Below are 24791 nucleotides of genomic sequence, written 5' to 3' on the forward strand. Positions count from 1 at the left end.
CAGCACATTCCCTGTAGATGCCCTGTCCCACTGGCAGAATAGACCCACCAAACATAGTGGTGATATAGGGCTGGGAGAAATTAGCTGTGGTAGTCCTCTATGTTGAGTTCAGACTCTCAAATGTTACATAGCATCAGGTCCAACGTGTGCAAGGAAACCTCCACCTGGTTGCCGCCTCCGTTGATCAGCTGAAGTAGCTTTAGGGTAACACTGTGACGGTGAAAATTATTATCAAGAATTGGTTCCTCGATCATCTGGGCAAGTGGACCGAGGAATGGTAAATGGAGCTTAATTCATATAGGTGTAAGGTGTTGCATTTAGGGAAGTCATAGTTTAGCTTAGTTTAGAGATACAGCGCGGAAACAGGCCCTTCGGCCCACCGGGTCCGCACCGACCAGCGATTCCCGCATATTAACACACTAGGGACAATTTTTATATCCTACGCATGCTTTGGATAATTTTTATATTTACCAAGCCAATTAACGTACATACCTGTATGTCTTTGGAGTGTGGGAGGAAACCAAAGATCTCGGAGAAAACCCACGCAGGTCACAGGGAGAACGTACAAACTCCGTACAGACAGCATCCGTAGTCAGGATCGAACCCTGATCTCCTGCGCTGCATTCCCTGTAAGGCAGCAACTTTCCCGCTGCGCCACCGTGCCTCCCTATCAGGGTAGGACCTTCACAGTGAACAATAGCGATCTGGGGAGTGTTGTTGAGAGGAAGGATCGTGAAGTACAGGTAAATAGTTCCCTGAAGGTGGTGTCACAGGTAAATAGGTTGGTGAAAGAAGGCTTATGACATGCTGGACTTCATCACTTAGGGTAATAAGTATATAAGTTGGGATGTTATGTTACAGTTGGCAAGACATTAGTGAGGGCGTACTGGGGCTATAGTGTTCAATCTTGATTACCCTATTATAGGAGAGATGCCATTAAGCCGGAAACATGGATAGGAAAGGTTTGGAGCGATGTAGGACAGATGCGGGTAAATTGTACTAGTTTGGATGGGATGGGACATTTTGGTCGGTAAGGATGACAAGTCTTAGAGCCTTTTTCCTTGCTGAATCATTCTAAGAGCATGAGTTAACACTGGTGTCTTTACAATATTTATTCCCCCCCCTCCAACCCCACAACATCGCAAGAAAACTGTATCAGCTATGGATGTTTTGTGCGTTCAAGCTACATCTTGCATTTTCTATGACTGTTGCAGTAATATTCTCCTGATTGTGTCTGGCTACCTGGTCTGCTTATTCGGTACTATGATTACTGTACCCTCATACTTGCATGGCATTTATTGCTGTGTGCGCAGATGTAAAACATCCTTACGCATTGATTAAGAACTTACATTTTAATAAAATGCATTTAAGCAGCTGAAATATATATACTGTGTGTTTGAGTATATGTCATGTCAGTTCCCACTAATATTGAACATTTTCATAGTGATGGAAAGCATTATCTGATCCAATTTCATAATGTACGTGCTGAGGCACTGGGAGCGATTGTTTAGGTATTGTATGCAACAAACAACAGATTTGGATTGTGTGTTCTTATTGCCCTTGCACAGGTTATCTCTGACCTGGAGGACCAGTTAAACCAGCTGGGTCAGGAAAATGCAGAGATGAACAGCCAAAACTATTTCCTGACTAAGCAGGTCGAAGAGTTGTCTTGCATCGGCGATGAACGAGCCCATCTTCGCCAGGAAATGGGGAGAATGCGCCAGGAACTATCTGACCAAGAGCTTCAGCTTAGTAACCAAAAACAGGTAAGTACAACCCTGTCAGTCAACAATTAGCCTCAAACTCATCTTCAAATCATCTAATGTTTACATTGTCCACCAAAGTTTTAATTTACGTTTATACATATATTTTTGAAATGTGTTCCAGTAATATATTTCAATCCGATTTGGGCAGACCCAGAGTTCTTCTGCACAAGTATTGAGGAGCTCTTGGCAATGATGCAGAGCAACTGGAGATATTTATGAAGTTGAACAATTAATGAATTCTAACTAATATATTTAGTCAAAGGGTGGTGAATCTGTGGAATCCATTGCCACAGACTGCTGTGAAGATCAAGTCATTGGGTATTTTAAAGGCAGAGATTGACAGATACCTGACTGGTAAGGTATACAAAGGTTATTGGACGAAGGCAGGAGAATGGGGTTGAGAGGGAAAGATAGATCAGCTATCAGTTCGATAGATTGAATGGCGAAGTGGACTCAATGGGCCGATTGGCCTACCTCTGCTCCTAAGACTTATGAATTCCATGCCAATCAATCTGGTTTTCATTAGTGTTGTATTAATTCTGACTGAAGAGTGGGAATTGGAAGTAATGAAACATTTTAAGGCTGATATCCTGAAATACTTGAGCGTTGAAAATTGTTACACTCTGTGTCTCCTTTACTGTAGCCTGCACTTGTAGCCTCATTTGATCAGGATGCTTAACCTTTTCTTTTGTAACTCATTCCTATTTCAGACAATAGAGACATTAAAGACAACTTGTTCAATGCTGGAAGAGCAGGTAATGGACCTGGAGACGCTGAACGATGAACTCTTAGAGAAAGAACGCCAATGGGAAAACTGGAGATCAGAATTTGAAGAAGAGAAAGCGCAACATGAGCGGCGAGTCCAAGAAATGAAGAGGCTGCTAGATATAGAAAAGCAGAGCAGGTACTGAACTGCAGGAAAAAGTGTTGACTGATAGTGCAGGGCGTTGAATAACTAAGTACTAAAGTGGGAAGTGAATATGCCGGTGCCGCACCAAGGAACCAATACTATGTTTATATCAATTAATACAATAGATTCTGTGATAATTATTAGCCATCAGAACCAGGTAAGTGAAATTCATGTCACAGAATATAATTCACAGGATGACACCATCGATCAGAAAGCCATCTATCCTGACAAGTGGAAGAATACTGTTTTGTCCAGTCATACAAACCAGAGCAAATCAGCAAAGTGATAGCGAGGTGTCATTTATACCACTTAAACGCCACTTACATGCTCACCATACTCATTTTGAATTCCACTTGGTTCCAGGCAGCATTATGTCCTTAGGCCAAATATAGGAAAGAAGAAATGTGTTCTACAGGAGAGGGTGAAAGATGAAGACATCAGTGAAGAGTTAGCAGGGAAAACGCTCCACAGAATAGTGTCGTAGCTGATACAAATTAGGATACTTTTAGTGATTTTTCCCCCCGAAGAACCGGCAGTGTATTTGCTGCCGATATGGGGGACTAAATTCACCGCACCTGAACGTTCCAAATGGTCCAGTTCCAGAAAATCCCAAATGTTAATCTATTCTTAAGAAATGGATAGATGTTTAGATCTAGTAATTGAATTTTGTAATTAGCTACAATTAGGTAACTAACTAATTATATGCTTTAATTTCAAGTCATCTAAGTAAGATTGTTTAATATTTGTTTCAGAATGCTTCAATCTATAATAACTGAAAATTTATTTCAGTTCTCTTAAATTTTAAGAAAGTTATCGGCTTTTGAATGTTCTTGATCACAGCTTTTGTGTTAAGTCAATGAAAAAGCAATAGGGAACAAGATGCCAATTTCCGAGTATGAAAATGGTCATAACATTTTTAATACTGAAGATATGAAAGTGAATTAGGTGTCAAATTAAACTTCTTTTTATGCTTTATCTGATGGGATAAATTAAAGACTTGATTTTTGAAATCTCAAAATGTTGTAACATTGCTAGGGATTGATCTTGAATGGCTAGATAAGCTGGTTAAGCTCTCTCCCATTGGAGATGGTTGGTCCCTGGTATTTGTGTAACCAAGAACATAGAAAACATCGCAGGTACGGGGACTTCAGCTCACAATGTCTATGCCGAACATGATGCCAAGCTAAGCTAATCTCATCAGCCGGCACACTATCCATATTTCTCCATTCACCGCATGTCCATATGCCTTTCTAAAACCCTTTTAAATGCCGTTATTGTATTTAACTCCATCACCATCATCCCTGTCACTTAATCAACCATAACTTTGCAGGACACCGATGAGCACAGACTTAATTAGATGAGTCATAGTAACTCTGGCTACAAGGCCAGATCAGGTGATAACTATTCTACCTTGTGTGATTTGCAGGCTGATTTCCCCCAAAGCTTTCCCATCACCTGTAAAGAAAGTCGAGAGTGTGAAGGATTGTTTTCCATTTACCTGTCTCCAACAATACTTTTGAACTTCACTCCATTGAGGCCAAACATCTTGCATGAATGGCACATCACCAGAATCTAAAACACATGAGGCTGCAATTTGTACTATGTAGAAAATGCATTGTAGGAACTTGCCAGGTCTTCTTCAGCTGCAACTTCTAAACCGATGACTTCTACCAGCTAGACAAATAAGCACAACAGGCACATTGGACCATTGCCACCTGCTCTTTATGGTAACTTCCCATATTGCCCTGAGTTGAAAATATATATCATTATTCCTTCACATGCATTAGGTAGTATATCATTGTTCCTAAGTCCACATTAGGCAGAAATCCTCTCACACCCTAATTAGCTTTAAAACGGGGATTGCTTTCTTCAGGGCATTTAGCCATAGACATTTACAAAGCTAAACTCCAATCAGTTTAGTTCGGTGTTAGGAGTACTTTCAAAACAATAATCAAGGAAAAAGAGTATTGGACATATGGAGTATGTCCTGCAGGTGTTGCTCCAAACTGCACACCCCACTGATGTGAAAGTATATTGTTGGGTCTAAATCTTGGAACAAACTCCCCACTGGCATCGTGCAAGCTCCCTCGCCAGAAGAATTGCTCACCACCACCTTCTCGAGAGCAATTATTGATGGACTATTACTGTTGACCTTGTCAACAACACCCAGATTGTGAGAAATGAATTTAAAAGCTGGTGGGCCTGACGATGACATCTCTTGAATGATTCAACTGATTGTTTTCAACTCAAAAATGCAAGAGCAATAATTTACTATTATTATTTTCAAATCAAATCCTGATAGTACTGTTAGAAATAGATTACATCGTGTCTGGTCGTGATTCATGAATAAATCTCTGCTCATGAGTTTTCCTTTATGTTGAAATTGCATAAAAGTCTCGGTCACAATGACAGTCATTGTTGGTTGTTGAAGTACAGCTTTTGGAGCTGAAATAATTAAATACATTTATCCTGTGCGATCATAAAAACATTATGGCACAGAAGGGGGCTATTCGGCTTATCACATTGATGCAAGCCATCTGTAAAGCAATCCACTGAATCAAATGCTGCTGATTTGAGTTTGAGTTTAGTTTATTGTCACGTGTACCGAGGTACAGTGAAAACCTTTTGTTGCGCGCTAACCAGTCAGCAGAAAGACAATACGTGGACAATATGGACGCAGCCCAAACCATCACACAAACCAACCTCCCTTCCATTGACTCCATTTATACCTCACGCTGCCCTGGCAAGGCCATCAGCATAATCAAGGACGAGTCGCACCCTGGCCACTCCCTCTTTTCCTTTCTCCCATCGGGCAAAAGGTATAGAAGTGTGAAAACGGACACCTCCAGATTCAGGGACAATTTCTTCCCAGCTGTTATTAGGCAATTGAACCATCCTACTACAATTAGAGAGCAGTGCTGAACTATTGTCTACCTCATTGGAGACCCTCGGACTATCTTTGATCGGATTTTACTGGCTTTAATATGCACTAAATGTTATTCACGTCATTCCCTTTATCATGTAGCTGTACACGGTGAATGGCTCGGTTGTAATCATGTATTCTTTTAACTGACTGGTTAGCACGCAACAAAAGCTTTTCACTGTAATATGACAATAAGCTAAACTCAACTCAACAAATGATTCCAATCAAGCCATCCACCTTCGCCCATTGTCTAGTTCCTGAATCTAGAATTGAGTGGGTTCCAGAACCCTGAGAGGCAGCAAGACATGGGTTGGATAAAAAGTAAAATCTTTCTTGGTGAGCATGTTTCTGACTTGGGTCTGAAGAAGGGTCCCGATCTAAAACGCCACTTATCCATGTTCTCCAGAGAAGCTGCCTGACCCACTGAGTTACTCCAGCATCTTGTGTGTTTCTGTCACAGGCTGCTTCTTTTAAGTTGTTGTGGTTATACCGTTGGCAGGTCTATGTCAACATCGTAAGGGTATGTCAATGGCCAGATAGGATAATAAGAGCTCACAAACAAGAATCTATGCTTTTTGCTGGATCTGATCCATGAGCCATATGCATGCACAACAAACCTCGATCTTTTTCTGACAAATATCATTACCTTTCTATTGAATTACACTTCTCTCCATTAAATTTCATCCGCCCATTGATACTCACACTACTGGGATATTGATATCTGTTGCAGTCTATTACTATGCCTCTCATTATTTATAATAACTCCATGTTTAACGTGGCTTTGCTATGTATATAATAAAATAGCCACACTTTTTACTGAAATAACTTCTCTTAATTTCACAGAATGCGTGCGGACCAGCGTGGAAATGAATCCCGCCAGGCTGTGGAATTGGCTGTGAAGGAACATAAGTCTGAAATTCAATCCTTACAACACTGTTTAAAGGAACAGAAACTGAAGGCAGAGAGCCTTTCTGATACGGTTAGTGTGTGCCTGAAAATTCCACTTCTCTTTACTTCAAGGTTACACAGAAACGAAGTGTACTCAAGTCTAGTGAATGGCAGTAAAAGGATCAGTAACAAATGAAATAAGCAGAACAGTGTGCGACTTGTTGGGTCTTCACTGATACGAGCAGCTGGTAGCAACGAGCCTCACTCATTTCTTTTGCATACTGCGGACTCCTTAACAGCGGTCTGGCGTAGAGTACACGAGGAGCCTGGCACAGCTCCAGATCCCGTTCCCAGGAGTAGTCCCGAGATCTCGCTCACAGCATGCACTCATATATTCAACAACCTCACACTTCTTCCCTCACCTACAAACAAATTAGTCCACAACTTTTCTCCTTAGTGATGGGAACCGGGGTTATTTCTTATGTCAGGATTAAGTTAATCTCAGGTGTATCTGAGAGGCAAAGTTTGACTTGCCTTACTACAACGAATCAGGTTAGTTTCAGCTGCGAACGAGCAGCTGAGGGGAGAAGCAATGTGAGAGATTAGTGTCCCAGAGTGACTGCTCCTGGTGGTGTATAAAAGGAAGCCAAGCACCAGCAGATCAGCCTGTGTGTAGAGATGGTGCTGTGTTTGAGGGTAAGTGTAGAGGCTTCGACTCCTGAGGATGACGGCAAGATAAGGTAAAGTCTGTTTTTCTTTTTTTGACTCTACCTTGGTCTTAGATAGGGAGAATACAGGGAGTGAGGCAACAGATTAAAGAGCAGATGAGTTTCATGCAAGGACTAGTGTAGATGGGGCATGTTGGTGGGCCGAAAGGCCTGTTGGCATGCTGTATAACTATTTGATGATTACAGTGAATACTGCACTTGTAATAGAACTTGTTGCAGGTTATTTTAATTTCTCTTATTTGTAGTGTAATATTTCAGTTCATTATAAAGGTTATGCTGAATTTACCCCATTGGTTGTTCTTCCTTGGTTGTATCTAATCTCTGAAATGGAAACAGTGAGACAGGAAATTGAATATTGTAACACGGTGCCCTTTGACAGCAAATGGTTAGTAGAAATTAGATCAAAAATGTATGTAATTGAATGGCAAATGCTGTGGTGGAATTATACAAGACTGTTCAAATGATTATGCAACTTACAGATGGCTTATTTTGTAATAATCAATACCATGCATTCATTGTTCCTCTTTGACTATGGCTAATAACATGGCTATAACAGGCAGAAACATTAAATACCATCATTAATAGCAACAGCAAAACCCCAATAATCCAGCACCTTGAAGATCGGTGCTAGTCTGACAGATGTACAGGACTGTGTAGAAAGGAACCGCAGATGCTGGTGCAGCTGGACTATTGGTATATTTACTGGACTGTTGGACGTTATTTTTATTCATCCCCGAACACACTTTTTTTAGATGTAACACAGTATTTTTGATAAATTTTCCAGTGAGCCAGCTGGGTTCATTATTAATTTATTATTGGTTTATTATTATCCTACATGAGTACAATCAAACCATACATAAGTAGACCAGATCGCACCATGAGAAAAATAAACAGAGTGCATAATATAGCGTTACATACAGAGAAAGTGCAGATTTAAAAAAAAGTACATGGGCTACAAGTAGATTGTGATTACACCCTTAGATTAAGGAGAATATTGTTAGAAATCATGATAGATCTAGACTTGGATGAGAGATGTAAAAGAGCTGAGCGATTGTAATGGATGATAGTAGATCCTCTTCTGGGAGGCAGCACACAATAGTTGCTGTGCTCTGGCACCAACTTGCTGGAAGGAAGTGGCAAGGAAATGCAAGAGTCCTAGGGAGTTGAAAGGGAACAGAGGAGCCAGGGCCCCAATGAGTGGAAACAGAACAGAGAAACTGGAGCCTCAGGGATTGAAGAGTCTGGAACTCCAATGAGCAGAAAGGGAGAGTGACAAGTATCACCTCAGGAGACAGATATCTTGATTTCTGAGTAATCTGATAATGAATTATTGAAATGTTACTGTATATAGAATGTGCAGCGCAGAAGCAGGATGTTCATCCCAACTGACTCTTATCATTGTGCTTCAGTTGAGCAGATTAATAAATAGCCTAATTTGCGCAATAATTGTGTGATACGAGTCATTCTTCTCATAATCTATCCATTAGATAGGTGATTATAAGATATGATCTTAAAATTGAATATTATTTTTTGGTGGTGACAGGTTCATTTAAAGATATTCCACATAGCGGATTACTTGATTGTTACAGTAGCAGTATCACTATTACTGTGATCGTTGATAAAACTATCAACTATTACTGTGATAGTTGATCAAGTAATCAACTATTACTTGATCAAGTAAAAAACTATTACTTGATAGATACAAAATGCTGGAGTAACTCAGCAGGTCAGGCAGCATCTCTGGAGAGAAGGAATGGGTGACGTTTCTGGTCGAGACCCTTCTTCAGACTGGACCAGTTACTGCAGCATTTTGTGTCTATCTTCGATTTAAACCAGCATCTGCAGTTCTTTCGTACACATTTCTTGATAGTTACTGTGAAAAGTAACTTTTCGCAATTACTGTGAAAATCGTACCCTGCAAATTATTAAGGCAAGATAATTTGCCTTCTCTAGGCAAATAACAGCAGGAAGTTGCATGTGTTGGTTAACTGCAAGTTGGGTCCACTCAAACATCCAGTTACAAAGCAGTCCTATAACTTAAAATATTTATTGTGCAATATTATACATAATACATAATTTATTAAAAAACATTAAAAATGTCTGGTCTGATAAAAACATTTTTAGTCTGTAGTATATGAAAAGAAATGATTGTGCAAAATGAACAAAAGCAAATAAGCTAATATTTGCCAACAAAAATTCCTTCAGGAATATAAATATATGCTTCTTGTAACTTCATGAAAAATAATTGTCCGTAAATTGTGATCTCAAAGGGGAGCATAAACCCAATGGATCACCAAATGAAATTATAAATCCATTATGCTTTTATAAAAACAATTTTTCAAAATAAAATGACTGTAAATGTGTATCTAGAATATAAACAGAAAATGAAAGATTATCAACCAAAACATGAACTCTTACGCTCCGCACCGATCTCCATGACTTGCTATATATTTCTGTTTCTGTTTCTGCTTCGTCATTGCCACTTGCCTTTTTGAGTTGCTTTCTACCCCCAGAGTGATTCTGGTGAATATCCTGGCCAGAGGAGACTTGTCCTACAGAAACTCCTACAGAGCATTTTAATGATAGTTAGGCAGCATGGGAGGCAAATATGTACATGGAGCAGCAAAGATAAATAGCCAGTGTTGTAGCATATCATGTCAGTCTTACCGTGGAAGGACTCTAATGACTTGAAATTATTTGATTTGTTAACCTAATATCTAATTCGCCAGCAAAACTGCTAAAGTGACTGTTGTTGTTCTCTTATACAATAACAATAACTACACTTCAGAATACCACATTGGCAGTGTGGCCCTTTTTGGATGCTGTAAGGTCATGAAAATAACAAGTGGGAGCTGTGTAATTGAAACATAGAAACATAGAAAATAGGTGCAGGAGGAGGCCATTCGGCCCTTCGAGCCAGCACCGCCATTCATTGTGATCATGGTTGATCGTCCCCAATCAATAACCCGTGCCTGCCTTATCTTAAAACCTTTTTTTGCATGAATTACAAGATTATTCATTCAATCAGATGCACTGCAAAACTGCAGCAGTACAGCACTGTACAATGCAATTGCATCAGTTTTTCTTTTTGTTTATTCTTGCTCACAGCTTAGTGACCTGGAGAAAAAACACACAATGCTGGAGATGAATGCACGTGGCCTACAGCAGAAACTGGAGACAGAGCGAGAGCTAAAACACAGACTAATTGAAGAGGTAAACAAATATTAGAGATCATTCCTCGAAACACTGGACATTTTTCTTATGTAAAATACTTGGCTGTTAAGTTAAATGTTTGTTGTTAGATTAAAATCAAATGAAATGTCATTAGTTCTTTGGTGAAAATTGCCAACTTCTATGTTGAAGTTAATGTCACTAACAGTTGTCATGAAGCGCCTAGTTTTTTTAAAAAATAATCAGGATCAGGAAAGAAATCTACTTGTGAGTAACACATATGGTTGAATCCAATTTGCTTAATTCTTGTCTCTGAAATGGCCTAATAAGTCAGTCCATTCAAAGGACAATAAATACAGCCCGTGTCAGTAATGCTTTGATCCTGTAAGCAATTATTTTTCAAAAATGGAAGTCTGATGGAACACATCATATATCAGCATTAACAATTCCATGTTAAAAGAGATTATGTCAAGCTAAAAACCAAAGTGAAGAATGTTGTTCCTGGAGAAATATATCAGGTGATCATTTGTTGCACTCCTAAATTGAACAGAGATTTAGCATTTTGACAGTGTTAGTCAAAGTTGTTGTTCCCAATCAGTTGGGAACACTGAATGAAATTAATAACCAACTGAACTTACATAATTCATTTTATTCTTTTGGTCTGTCTCTAAATTTGTATGTGTTTGTGGTTATTCACCTAACTCAGCAAACAAAACTGCAGCAGCAGTTGGACATGCATAAGACACACATCTTCCGTCTAACTCAAGGACTACAAGAAGCCCTGGACCAGGCTGATCTGTTAAAGACAGAGCAGAGTGATTTGGAGTATCAGATTGCAAACATGCAGGTGAGCATTAAGTACAAAGAAAATCAGATCCAATTTTCATGTTGCATTTAAACTCCGATAATAGGGCACATTTGTGACTCTGGTGGTGATGGACTAGCAGATTTTCTGGATTATTGGATGATGCTTCTATTAATACCTCTGACACTTTTTTTGGTTCAGTTTTATTACGTTAAATTAATTTTTAATTTAATTCGATCTAATACTATCTTTAAATTCTCCTTGTTAATGACCTCTCTTGTCCAGAGAGAGTTAGATTTAGCTCTTAGGGCTAAGGAAATCAAGGGATATGGGGGAAAAAGCCAGGGGATACTGATTTTGGATGCTCAACCATGATCATATTGAATGGCGGTGCTGGCTCGAAGAGCCGAATGCCCTACTCCAGCACCTATTTGCTACCTATGATCTGTTTGTTTTATTTATCTCTTAAAATGAATCATACATTTGTTTTAAAGGTTTATTGATTCTTTAAACATTAGCTATTAGTCATTTATTGTCATGTCTTTTAATATAATATCCACCATCACCAGCTTACGCCTCCTTCATAATTATCATTGTTTATATTAGGTCCCTGACTTTGTGAATTGACATTTTTTTTTTTTTTGTATCCTAAAATACTAATCATCCTGAAGAACTGCTTAACCACAAGATTATTAATTAACCATTCGAATGGTGGACAACTAGACTTGGTTTCTCAACATATTATCTAGAAAACCATCTTATGTTTGTATTATCAATTATCCTCTCTGGCATTGGTAATTTGTTTTTTTCTGGTCTACATGCAGATTAAAGTCTGTCCTGATTCTGTATTTTCTTCATTACATATGATTCTCAGGCCCTCATTTATATTGTGCCCTGTATTAACACCAATGAAAACCTAGATCACTTCCCACCCCAGACCCGATTATCTTATTGCACTCCCCTTCCCTCCCACTGCCTTGACAAGTCTACCAGCATTATCGAGGACCAGTCTCACTCCCTCTTCTCCCCTCTCCCATCAGGCAAGAGGTGAAGAAGTTTGAAATCTCATAGCTCCAGTTTCTTCCCAGCTGTTATCAAGCAACTGAACTGTCTTCTCACCAGCTGGAGTGCGGTCCCGACCTACTATCTACCTCATTGGAGACCTTTGAACTATTTAAACAGACTTTATTTGACTTTATCTTGCACTAAATAACAAATCCTTTATCCTGTATCTGTACACTGTGGATGGCTTGATTGGAATCATGTATAGTCTTCTCGTTAATTGGGTAACACTCAACAAAAAAGCTTTTCACTGTACCTCGGTACATGTGACAATAATAAACTAAATTAAACCCCGCCAAAGGGCGCAAATGGACCAATGTCCAGTCCTCCCATCAACCACTCCAGGTTCAGCTTCATTTCTAAATGTCATATTTTGTTCAATAACGCCCATTCAATTGCACTCAGATCTTGTACCACCAGTCCCACAGGTTTGTAGCATAAGGTCCAAAACGTGGCCTTTTTCGCATGATTTGCAATTACCAGCTATGTATTATAGTTTCTACACCAATGCTTCTCACTGGCAGAGTTGTTTTGGGAAGGAAAATGACTCAGCCAATTTGGTATTACTGACAATTATTATTATTATTATGGTAATTTTACAAAGGGAGCAATCTAAAAATGATCTGACAAATAAACATGTGTATTTGTCTGAAGAAAAATTAGGTGGTTCTAAGCCAAAAACATGAAAGTATTCTTGGAAGATCAAAGAAAAAATATTCTTTCAAAGGTGAAATATTTCTTGATGAAATAACATTTGATTGGGGTTTGTATTGAGACAGTTGAAGAAGAACCCGATGTGCTTTCATTCTTTCCATTCACAGATGGTGTTCTCTCATGATCGAGTGAAGCTGGAAGGTACTATCTCTCAACAGTCTAAATTGATCGATTTCCTCCAATCAAAGATGGACCAGTCAATTAAAAAGAAGAAGGTAGTTAAATGTGAATGCAAACTCTAGCTGGTTGTTCGCATCATGCAAACAAAATATCTGTTTAACATTTTTTTAGCAGGCCATAAGAATAAAAAACTATAAAAATAAAACAGATCGTAGCTCCTTCACTCCTTCACCTTTCTTTCAACTTTAGACTAGAGATACAGCGCGGAAACAGGCCCTTCGGCCCACCAAGTCTGCACCAACCAGCGATCACACTATCCTCCACACTAGGGACAAGTTCATAATTTTACTTAAGCCAATTAACCTACAAACCTATACATCTTTGGAGTGTGGGAGGAAACCAGAGCACCTGGAGAAAACCCTTGCAGTCACAGGGAGAATGTACAAGCTCCGTATGGAATTAAACCCAGGTGTCTGGCTCTGTAAGGCAGCAACTCTACTGCTGCGCTACTGTGCTGCCTTCCAAACAGCATCGCTTTCCAGTACAAAACCCATTTCCCTTGATTCTCTTACTATCTAGCTCACTTGAATGATTTTGTTCCTCGACCCTTGTGAAATCTACAAAATTATCTGGGAGGGTCTCAACACAGCCAAAGGTAAAAGGTAGATTTATTTCAGAGTCAAATTTTGAAGAAATAATCTTGTTTTCAAATATAAAATCAGTGTATATATTTTCTCCATCGCACTGTTCTATGTTCAGGATGTTTTGAGACAAACTAAATTCTTTTAGACACTAGAATGAGTGGTTAAATGGCACTTAAACATGACTGATTTCATTGAGGATTGAAAATTCAGTTTTTTTAAGGATGCTGCATTTGTAATGTGATAATTCTCAACTGCCATGGGAGACAAATCTGATTTTTAAGGCAGATGAAACAAATGTAGTCTACATTAAAGATTGAAATCTAGTAGGGTTGCAATTGATTAAACAGAAAAGTACCTAACTTGTGTTTAGTACGTCATCTATGAACATTCCAGAGCTGTTTCAAAGGCCCTGTTGTGCAACTGCGTGCGTCCACATAATTGTGTTTTGCTGATACATTTTGTCGTGTATTTCTGTTTTATAATGCTGTCTTTGATTTGGCAGATTTATAAACATACAATCAAATTGGGTTTATTACCAAATGCACAAGTAGGGTGAGATACAGTTACAATGAAAAACACCCAAATTCATGGTTCCTTTTCAACTCCTTTATCCTATCATCTCCCAAGACTCCTTTCCCCCAACCCATCCTCTCCCCAATCATAACTGTACCACAACCTCATCGATCTTTCCATTCTGCATATATAAAATTATTCTCCCATGCCTTGGCCATCTTCTGAATTGGAGTCATTCATTCCACTAATAAAATTAGTGACTGGAATTTATTGGTTACCAATTATCACTCCTTAGCAAAGGAGTTGATTGTTTATATTCCGTATGGAAATTATTTTGTTTCCAATCGATTACTCCTTCACACTATGTATTCTTTTGTAAATGGTCTTCGGCTGTTGTTGATTTCAGTGCCAGAAATCCGTCTGAGGATTACAATTTATTACAGAAACTGCCACGGTTTGATTTCATCAGTTTTGCATTTCCTTCGATCTCTGCACATTTAATGTGGTGTTCAGCTGCTGAGCAGGTTGTTCTGATCAAGAAGCCATTCCTTGCACGCAGAGTTTATTTGGACGCCGGCGTGAGGACCCTACTCTTCCTGCCCAGATTCCCCTGCAGTATAATGACTTGAAAGTGGCCTTGGATAAGGAGAAATGTCGAAATATGGAGCTCGAAGATGCATTACAGAAAATCCGTGTCGAGCTGAAATGTGTGCGCGAAGAAGGTAGGGGCAATGAAATGGTAGATGGTCACGGTTGAAATACTAAAGGAAATTATTGAAAATGTGTAGAGTCGTATTTGTCCGCAGCAGGAAACCCCATCACAAGTCATTGGGCTGTAAGAAAAAATGAAAAAGAAGCAGCTTAATTAGTCTGAGGGACAATCTTTCAACTGTAGGCACAAAAAGCTGAAGTAACTCAGCGGGACAGGCAGCATCCTGGGTGACGAGCAGGAATGGATAACGTTTTGGGTCGAGACCCTTCTTCAACTGACTACTTTTCTAAACATGAGACCATCTTAACTTTCATATGAAGAAAGACTGGATAGACTGACTTTCATATGAAGAAAGACTGGATAGACTCGGCTTGTACTCGCTAGAATTTAGAAGATTGAGAGGGTGTCTTATAGAAACTTACAAAATTCTTAAGGGGTTGGACAGGCTAGATGCAGGAAGATTGTTCCCGATGTTGGGGAAGTCCAGAACAAGGGGTCACAGTTTAAGGATAAGGGGGAAATCTTTTAGGACCGAGATGAGAAAAACATTTTTCACACAGAGAGTGGTGATTCTCTGGAATTCTCTGCCACAGATGGTAGTTGAGGCCAGTTCATTGGCTATATTTAAGCGGGAGTTAGATGTGGCCCTTGTGGCTAAAGGGATCAGGGGGTATGCAGAGAAGGCAGGTACAGGATACTGAGTTGGATGATCAGCCATGATCATATTGAATGGCGGTGCAGGCTTGAAGGGCCGAATGGCCTACTCCTGCACCTATTTTCTATGTTTAGTTTATTGTCATGTGCACCGGGGTACAGTGAAAAGCCTCATACAGTGAGATCTGTCAGTGTGATTAATTGCTAAGCAGGGAGACCTGGATGGAAATCTTTTGGAGATGATGAGGCTAATTTAGACATCAACAGAACAGGATGAAAAGCTTCCCTATTGCTGGTGTTGTACCACAAGGACCGGTAATGGTTTCAGATCTGTCTTTGTCTATTCTTCCACCAAACGTGAGAAATAATGGGTGGCAGAGCTGCAGGGAAATAAGAGAATAAATATTGAATTGTTGAATGGAATTGGTACTGGGAAGCAAAAGAAAGAGTAGCTGAAAATCTCAGCAAGTCAGGCAGCATCTATGGAGGGAATTGAACAGTTGACATTTCAGGTCGAGATCGTTCATTTAGGCGAAGCTGGCCTAGGCACGATGGATTGAATGGTCTCCTTTATTGTGGGATTGAGGGACAGAGTGGGAATGGAATTTGTGATGTGGTTTGATTTTGTTCAGTTTTCTCAAACTTTCTGCTTATCCTATACTGAATGCTGCACAGATTGACAATTGATACACAGCTTAGGAATCAAGAGAGGAGAAGATACAGTAAATCTGCATGACATTATTTTGTATTTGAAACTGATGCCATGTGTCTGAGTGAATGGATTTTTCACTTCTGTTTAATTGCTTTGCTGCTATTAGATCATTGTGATGGCCTAGAGAGATAAATTTGTATCGTTGCTTATAACAAATAATAAACAAACCAATGTGAGGCTATCAGGGACATATATTTGAGTCTAGGATCATCTCTATTTCTTGTAGAATAATATTAAAGATTTATCTTTGACTTTACTTGCAAGATGCTTTGATGACCCTCATGCTTTCACTGATCTTTACTGGTTAACGTGTTATGGTTAATGGCTTCAGTTGGGGCAAGAAGTAATGCCCCTGTCCCACTTAGGAAACCTGAACGGAAACCTATGGAGACTTTGCGCCCCACGCAAGGTTTCCGTGCGGTTCCCGGAGATTGCAGGTGGTTGCTGGAGGTTGCAGGTAGAGGGAGCAGGTAGGGAGACTGACAAAAACCTCCGGGAACCGCACGGAAACTTTCGGTGGGGCGCAAAGTCTCCAGAGGTTTCCGTTCAGGTTTCCTAAGTGGGACAGGGGCTTATGTTGCTGGTAATAAAATTCTGTATTTCAAGCAATGTCTATTGCACTACGTTGATACTGACTCGAGTGCTAATAGCCCCCCTTAGCTAATCATCCTCCTGAAACTCTCAGCAATTAATTCTCTCCTTTTTTCTTGAAGCTGCTCATTTAAAAACCGTGGATCACCAGCCACAATCAACGCCAGCTACAGCCAGGCACCAGATTCTCATGTCTGCAATTGTTCGCTCCCCAGAGCATCAACCAAATCCTATCAGCCTGCTCGCTGCGCCCTCCAGCAACCGGAAGGAATCTTCTACTCCTGAGGGTAAAGAAGTGGTGACTAATATAATTGTGTAATTGTAACCACCTTTCAAATATAAGCTCTAAGAAAGGTTAAAGTATTACCAGAAAGAGTGAGTTAAATGTATATTTAGCATATGATATTGAAAGCCAAATTGAGTGAAAATTAATACTTTTGACAGTAGTTTTCAGAATAAGTGACTTTCAAACCCTGGAGTATGAAAAAGCTACAGTATTTGAAATCTTGGCTGTTTCAATGATCTTACTTGGATATGACAGGCAAAGTTACAAAGGGTGCCTGAATGTTCATAATTTCATAAGTGATAGGAGCAGAATTAGGCCATTCGGCCAATCAAGTCTACTCCGCCATTCAATCATGGTTGATCAATCTCGCCCTCCTCACCCCATGTTGCTTGGAACTGGATTGATTTAACAATATGATTGCTTTCATAGGTCTGGGCATTGTGTATAAGAGTCGAGAAGTCATAAAGAAGCTTTAATAGACTTTGGTTAGGCTGCATTTGAAGCATCAGTGCAGTCTTGGTCACCTCACTACAGGAATGATCAGAGGCTTTGGAAAGTGTGAAGAGGAGGTTTATCAGAATAGTTCCTGGATTAGAGGATGTTAGCTACAAGGAGAGTTTGGACAGACTTGGATAGTTCTCTCTGGAACGACTGAGGTTGTGGGGAGACCTGATAGATGTGTGTAAAAGTATGAGAGTCATTGATAAGGTAGATGGTCAGATTCTTTTTCCTACGATGGAAAAATCAAATACTAGACAGGGCAGCTTTAAGGTGATGGGTGCAACGTTTCAAAGAGATGTGCGAGGCAAGTTTTTTACACAGAAGGTGATGAGTGCCTGGAATGTGCAACTGGTGATTGAAACAGACCAGTTAGCGGCATTTGAAAGGTTGGGATAGGCTGTTAATATGCACGGAACTTACCCACCTGCACCAAACCCATGTTATGGAACCCAAGTGATGGTCCTGGCATCAGGTTTGGACGGCACAGACATTGTGGGCTGAAGGGCCTAAACTTGTGCTGTTCTATGTTCCAATATCAGCATAGGTGAAAGTGTAATGCATTTGTGTGGAATGGCTATGTGGAACTGAAAGGATGGTTGATTATGAGGTGGGATGATAGTATGCTGGGGAATTTGTCTGTGTCTCCAGTGATAATGGACACAGCAGTAAATAGCCATGGTCACATTTCCGTCTTCCGTTTTCTCCCCCAGAATTTGGTCGGCAGTTGAAGGAACGCATGCATCATAATATTCCACATCGTTTCACCGTGGGCCTGAACATGAGGGCTATAAAATGTGCCGTTTGTCTGGACACGGTACATTTTGGACGCCAAGCAGCAAAGTGTGCAGGTGAGCTGTGCCGGCCAATATACTTTTAAGCTGATGCCTTAATTTTGTAGAATACATTTAAAATGGAACAATTGTTTTTTTAAATGCCAAAGTATGTACAGCAGCATAATAAAGTAGAGCTATACAAGTAAATGTCCTAACTCCCTAATCCATATTGCAACCTCATCATGAATTCACCATCTTGAGTTACCAGCACAGTCAAAAAGTCATCATAGCCGTTCATCAGCATATTTTTCATGCTGGTACATTTTTGTGTTAGAAATGCAGGCTCATTTAGTTTGCCCTCAATACTCTGTATTAGCTCCATTTAGGTTCTGGATGATTTATCTGAGATTATTAAATATTTTATATTTTCTCTACCTAGAATGCCAAGTGATCTGCCATCCTAAATGCTCTTCGTGTCTACCAGCAACATGTGGGCTCCCTGCAGAATATGCTACACACTTCACAAAAGCATTTTGCCGCGACAAAATGAACTCGCCTGGCTTGCAACTAAAGGATCCCACATCAAACGTGCGGCTGGAAGGCTGGATGAAAGTTCCCAGGTGAACGTTCTTCAATGGACTAGTGCAGAACCATAGAGTTGTTCAACCTGGCGACAGGCCCTCAAGAAGTTAAAGTTCTTGACCATCTCCACTTCAGCACCATCGATGTTCATTGGGGCGTGTTATCCACCTCTCCTCCTGAAGTCAGTAACCTAGTTCCTTCGTCTTGCTGACATTGAGGGGGTGCTGGTGTTTTGATACCATGTTACTGAGCTCTCTTTCTCCTTCCTTTACTTTGTCTTCTCATTGTTCGAGGAAGAATAGAGGAATAAGCTATTCTACCTGGAAATGCTGCGGTCTCAAAATGCTGAATGGCCACCTCCTTTGCCATTACAATCCTTCAATTCTAATTTCAAACATCACGACGTTACTCGCCGTTCGCCCCCCAAACCCCCCTCTTCTTTAGAGATCACTCATGGGTCCTTCGCACAGTCGCTTATTCTTTCTGACAACTCGGCTGTCTCCAGGAGATGGTTAACTATTGAGCCACGTACATTTTGGCTCTCAAATGGTTTATTAATATGTCATCTCTAAATAATGTCTTATGTCTGTGGCTGTTCTCCGTATTCTGTCATCTTATAGTTTTATCCTTTGGTAGAAATGGGAAACGAGGGCAACAGGGATGGGAACGGAAGTATATCGTCCTGGAAGGATCTAAAGTTCTCCTTTATGAGAATGATTCAATAGATGGTAAGTAATAAACATTGTGAGTAATGTTCTAGGCATATTAATATACAACCTGGGTTATACTTCATCCTGTAGCTGTTACTAATTCCTGATGGGATTTCTGGGGAAGAGCAATCTAATCTATTTATTTATGTGTTTAAGAAGGAGCTGCAGATGCTGGAAAATCAAAGGTACACAAAAATGCTGCAGAAACTCCGGATGCAGCAGCATCTATGGAGTGAAGGAAATAGGCAACGTTTTGGGCCCGAAACGTTACCTATTTCCTTCGCTCCATAGATTCTGCTGCACCCGTTGAGTTTCTCCAGCATTTTTGTGTACCAACAATCTAATCTAATTCGTTAAGTCACTGTAATGCATTTAGAGGGTACTGAAAGAAAAAAAGACATGCTATTTTTACCTAATTCAGGCAAAATCTGTCCTCAGATTGAGGGGAGGCCAAAACTTTATGATTTATTGTATTATACTATATGTTAAATTTTAATGTCTGGAAATTCATTCCTGATCAATAATACTAAATTCACTCATAGCAGCACCGATACTTAATATGTTGCCTTTAAAAGCCTTCTTATTCTTTTAAGTACCTGGATTCCTCCCACACTCAACCTGCAAGCTTATAGGTTAATTGGCTTCGGTAAAGTTTGTAAATTGTTCCCAGTGTGTAGGACAGTACTAGTGTGCGGGCATCGCTTGCTGATGTGGACACGGTGGGCCGAAGGCCCTGTTTCACCACTGTACCTCTAAACTAAACTGATAGACACAAAAATGCTGGAGTAACTCAGCAGGACGGGCAGCATCTCTGGAGAAAAGGAATGGGTGACTTTCCGGGTTGAGACCCTTCTTCAGACTTATGTCAAGGAAGAGGAAAATACAGAGATTAGGAAGTGTGAAAACAGTCAGAGACGGTCAGACTGGTCAGAGAACTGGGAAGGGGGAGAGATGGGGAGAGAGGTTACTTGAAGTTAGAGAAGTCAATGTTCATACCGCTGGGTTGTAAGCTACCCAAGCGAAATATGAGGTGCTGTTCCTCCAATTTAAGCTGCGTCTCACTCTGACAATGGAGGAGGCTCAGGACGGAAAGGTCAGTGTGGGTATGGGAGGTGGAGTTAAAGTGTTTAGCAACCGGGAGATCAGGGAGGTTTAGGTGGTCCGAGCGGAGGTGTTCAGCGAAATGATCGCCGAGTCGATCATTCCTTCCTACACTAAACAAATGATTTTGTTTTTCATTTTTGACAGGGCAAAGACCGATTGATGAGTTTGAACTGTGCCTGCCCGATGGGGATGTGACTGTGCATGGGGCTGTTGGAGCCTCTGAACTTGCAAACACTGCAAAGACAGGTAGAACTGAATTGTGATGGTTGAGAAAAAACATAAAACTCAATTTTATATCAACCCTGTAATAATATTAACTGATTAAAATATTTTGTAAATGTACCGGAGAGGGAGTCTAACAAAACATATGTATGAGGGCGCGGCTTATATTTTACCAACCGGCTCAAAATATATTGGCATTTTCTTCAAAGTGGGTCTCTAGTTTCAGAAAGAATTTTGAAGGTATCAGACAGAAACTTGCAAAGGTTGATTAAGAGATACTCTATGCAGGTGAAGAGAGGTCTGGCAAGTGGGAAGCTTTTAAATTTAAACAGGAAGGTTCAGGGACTGTAAATTTCTGTTCAGGTGAAGGGCAAGGCTGGTAGGAGTAGGGAACCCTGATTGATGAGGGATATTCAGTCACTGGTTAAGATAAAGGGGGAAGTACATGCAACTGGGATCAAGGAGTATAAGGGATGTGAAAAGGGAAATCAGAAGGGCAGAAAGAGAACATGGGATAGCGTGACAAATTAGATGAAGGTGTATCTTAAGAAATTCTACGGGTGTATTCAGAGCAAGTGAGTAACGGGGGAAAGAATGGCCTCTTAATGATCAACGTGGTTGTCTTTGTGAGGAGCCACAGGAGATGGGTATGATATTAAATGAATATTTCCCATCTGTATTTACTTTGGAGAAGATCATGGAAGCTAAGAAATTAAGGAAAACAAATAGTGATGTGTGGGAGCATGTTCACATTAGAAAAAAGTACAGTAGGTGCTGGCGATCTTAAGGCATGTTAAGGTGGATAAATCCCCGGAGCCTGATCAAGTTTATCCTAAGACATTGCGGGAAGCTGGGACTTATCTCCCTGTAGCATGATAGGAGGATGAGGGGTAACCTTATTGAGCTATCTAAAATGAAGATAAAGTCGGTCTTCTTCCCCTAGATAGGGGAGTGTAAAACTAGAGGGCGCATATTTAGGATGAGAGGGGGAAGATTTAAAAGAGGCTAAGGGACAACAATTCCATACAGTAGTGATGGGAATATGGAACAAGCTTCCAGAGGAAGCTGCAGAGATGGGTACAATTACAATGTTTAAAAGATATTTGGGTGGGTACATGTATGGAAAATGTTCAGAGTGATATGGACCAGATGCAGGCAAATGGGGCAAGGTCAGGTGGACACCTTGATCAGCATGGGCAAGTTGTGCCAAACGGCCTGTATGACCTGTGTAACTCTATGACTGCGAGTAAGATACTAGATGTTGGCAAATTATCTTATTACACACCCATATTTAGTGGCCAGCTGGAGAGGCCTGCAAGGTGATAACTACCGTATCTGTTTTGTTTTAAAATAGTTTGTGCCAAGTCCTATGTAATAGACTGTTCTGTCAGTATTAGCTATGGAATCAAAAGCAAAGTTCAAGCAGGATCCAAAACTGGCTTAGTGACAGAGTATAAAGAGAATGGTCAACAAGTGTTTTATCGGCAAAGCTGTTTACATTGGGCTTCTGTGCGGCTCAGTGCCAGATCACGTGTTTATTCCATATAGTGCATATTATTAAACATAAATGTAGGTGGTTAATAGTGAGGAATACATTTTTTTTCAAAGATATTAATTAGCAAATTGGTTGGAAAGAGAAATACTGCAGATACAATTCAAAGTGGGCAAATATGAACGGGTGCATTTGGAAAGGGGAAACAAGTGGGGTGAGTTTGAAATAAGATGAAAACAAATCATGGAGGAACTCAGTGGGTCAGGCAGCATCTCTGGAGGGAATGAACAGGCAATGTTTTGGGTCAGGATTCTTTCAGACTGATTGTAGTGGGGGTGGGGGAGCTGGAAAAGAGGGGCAGAGGTGGGGCAAAGCCTGGCAAATAATGAGTGGTTACAGGGAGGTGGGGTAATTGGCAGAGGGTGGAATATGTAACAAATGAGCGCCTCCAAGGTTGCGGGAGGTGAGCCCCCAGCCCACGTACCGGTACCATTTCTCTCCCTCGTTGCCGGCATCTTGAATATGTGACCCACATCTGAAGCGGAGCTAGCAGCAGTCCCTCAATTCCTTAAGGTAGGTGAATTTTCGCTTAGGGGAGGGGGCGGGGTGGGGTTGGGGTGGTGGTGTGGGGATGTGAGGTTGGCCATTCCGTATAGACGTTGTCAATACCATGAATGAACTCGCTGATTGTCGAGTCTAGAAGGCTGCAGCGTGCCGCAATGGAAGCGTTTGAGGAAGATGCTTTTCATGGGCCTCGCCATGCAGGGTTAGAGCATTGACTAATCCACCCTGGAATCTGACTTGCCATTATCAACATCTTTGCTGACCATTATTATCTGTAAGGAAAAAACTTTTGGCACAAGTTTGATTTTTTGATTTAATCCTCAGCATTTAGCATGAAGTGAACATTGATTGTAAGTTATTTCAAAAACAGAACATCTTAGGAGCGGGGTCATTAGTAATGCACTCCAGCAGGGTGCCACTGTGATTTTATCTGAAATTTCTGCAATTAGTTCTAGATTCCAGACAACCCAACCAAATGAGGTAAGGAGGTTACCAAAAATATTAAAAGGAAAAGAGAAACAGTCGATATTTTATCAATCTAAGCAGGCATTAGCTACTTTAATGACCAAGACATACCACAGAAGAGCAAAGGGATTTTATGCTTGAGTTGTACAAAGCAAATGGGACCACAGCTAGAGTTCCTTCTCTCCAGGGATGCTGCCTGTCCCACTGAGTAACTCCAGCATTTTGTGTCTACCTTCGATTTAAACCAGCATCTGCAGTTCTTTCCCACACGTAATGATAGATAGGATGGGGTAGTTCTGGCAAGGGCACAGAGGAGATTTAAAAGGATATTGCCAGAATTTTAGCTGCATCTGATAAGCTGCCGTTCATTTCCTTGGGGCAGAGGAGGCCAAGTGGGAATGTAATTGAAATATATAAAATTGTGAAAGGCCTCAGCCAAGTAAATAGAAAGATCTATTTCCCTTAGGGAAGAAAATAGATTTAAAGTAAAAGGATTGTGAAATGTTGAGAATTTGAAAATTACCACCCGAGTGAAAGACCATAGCAGAAATCCACATCGCTGTTAAAGGCACAGTGGCGCAATGGTAGAGTTGCTGCCTCTGTGCCAGAGACCCGGGTTCGAACCTGACTATGGGTGCTATCTGTACATAGTTTGTACGTTCTCCCTGTGGCCGCGTGGGTTTCCTCCGGGTGCTCCGGTTTCCTCCCACATCCCAAAGACGCACTGGTTTGTAGGTTAATTGGTTTTGGTAGGTTGTAAAATTGGTGCTAGTATGTAGGATAGTGTTAGTGTATGAGGTGATCGTTGGTCGGCATGGACATGGTGGGCCGAAGGGCCTGTTTCGGCGCTGTATCTCAAAAGTCTCTAAGTATGCCCAAATACACTAGGTGCTATAAACTGCAAGACCATGAATTTTGAACTTGGAAGTTGCTTTACTCTTAGTCTGCACCGTCACAATGGCTTGGATGACCTTCTCCTTTGACCTAAATCTTTAAGATCCTAATTGTCAAAGATTTTATAAAGTTGCATCTTCTAATAAATCAACTCTTGATCAATGGAGGCACTATTGATCAATACACATGTCAAGGCACAAACAAACTAGACTGGTATCTATGACCTTTCTCACTGCTGATATGTGAAGGATGATTATTTTCAAAAGAGGTGGGTAACTATAAGAT

General features: G+C 40.5%; 1 protein-coding gene across 7 annotated transcripts in view; it reads left to right on the forward strand.

Moving 5' to 3' along the window:
- The window catches only part of cit (citron rho-interacting serine/threonine kinase), a 153229-nt gene that overhangs the window by 103802 nt on the left and 24636 nt on the right, over positions 1 to 24791 (forward strand). For all 7 annotated transcript variants that reach the window (XM_033043639.1, XM_033043633.1, XM_033043640.1 and 4 more), the window contains exons 25-36: positions 1569 to 1766; positions 2477 to 2670; positions 6443 to 6578; positions 10324 to 10428; positions 11093 to 11233; positions 13075 to 13182; positions 14804 to 14966; positions 17036 to 17200; positions 18411 to 18548; positions 18913 to 19093; positions 19692 to 19783; positions 21014 to 21115. In XM_033043639.1, coding sequence (XP_032899530.1) covers positions 1569 to 1766; positions 2477 to 2670; positions 6443 to 6578; positions 10324 to 10428; positions 11093 to 11233; positions 13075 to 13182; positions 14804 to 14966; positions 17036 to 17200; positions 18411 to 18548; positions 18913 to 19093; positions 19692 to 19783; positions 21014 to 21115 — 1723 coding nt within the window. The remainder of the gene's footprint in view (positions 1 to 1568; positions 1767 to 2476; positions 2671 to 6442; positions 6579 to 10323; positions 10429 to 11092; positions 11234 to 13074; positions 13183 to 14803; positions 14967 to 17035; positions 17201 to 18410; positions 18549 to 18912; positions 19094 to 19691; positions 19784 to 21013; positions 21116 to 24791) is intronic.

The sequence above is a fragment of the Amblyraja radiata genome, chromosome 25, assembly GCF_010909765.2.
Source record: "Amblyraja radiata isolate CabotCenter1 chromosome 25, sAmbRad1.1.pri, whole genome shotgun sequence".
In the NCBI taxonomy this organism is placed as follows: Eukaryota; Metazoa; Chordata; class Chondrichthyes; order Rajiformes; family Rajidae; genus Amblyraja; species Amblyraja radiata.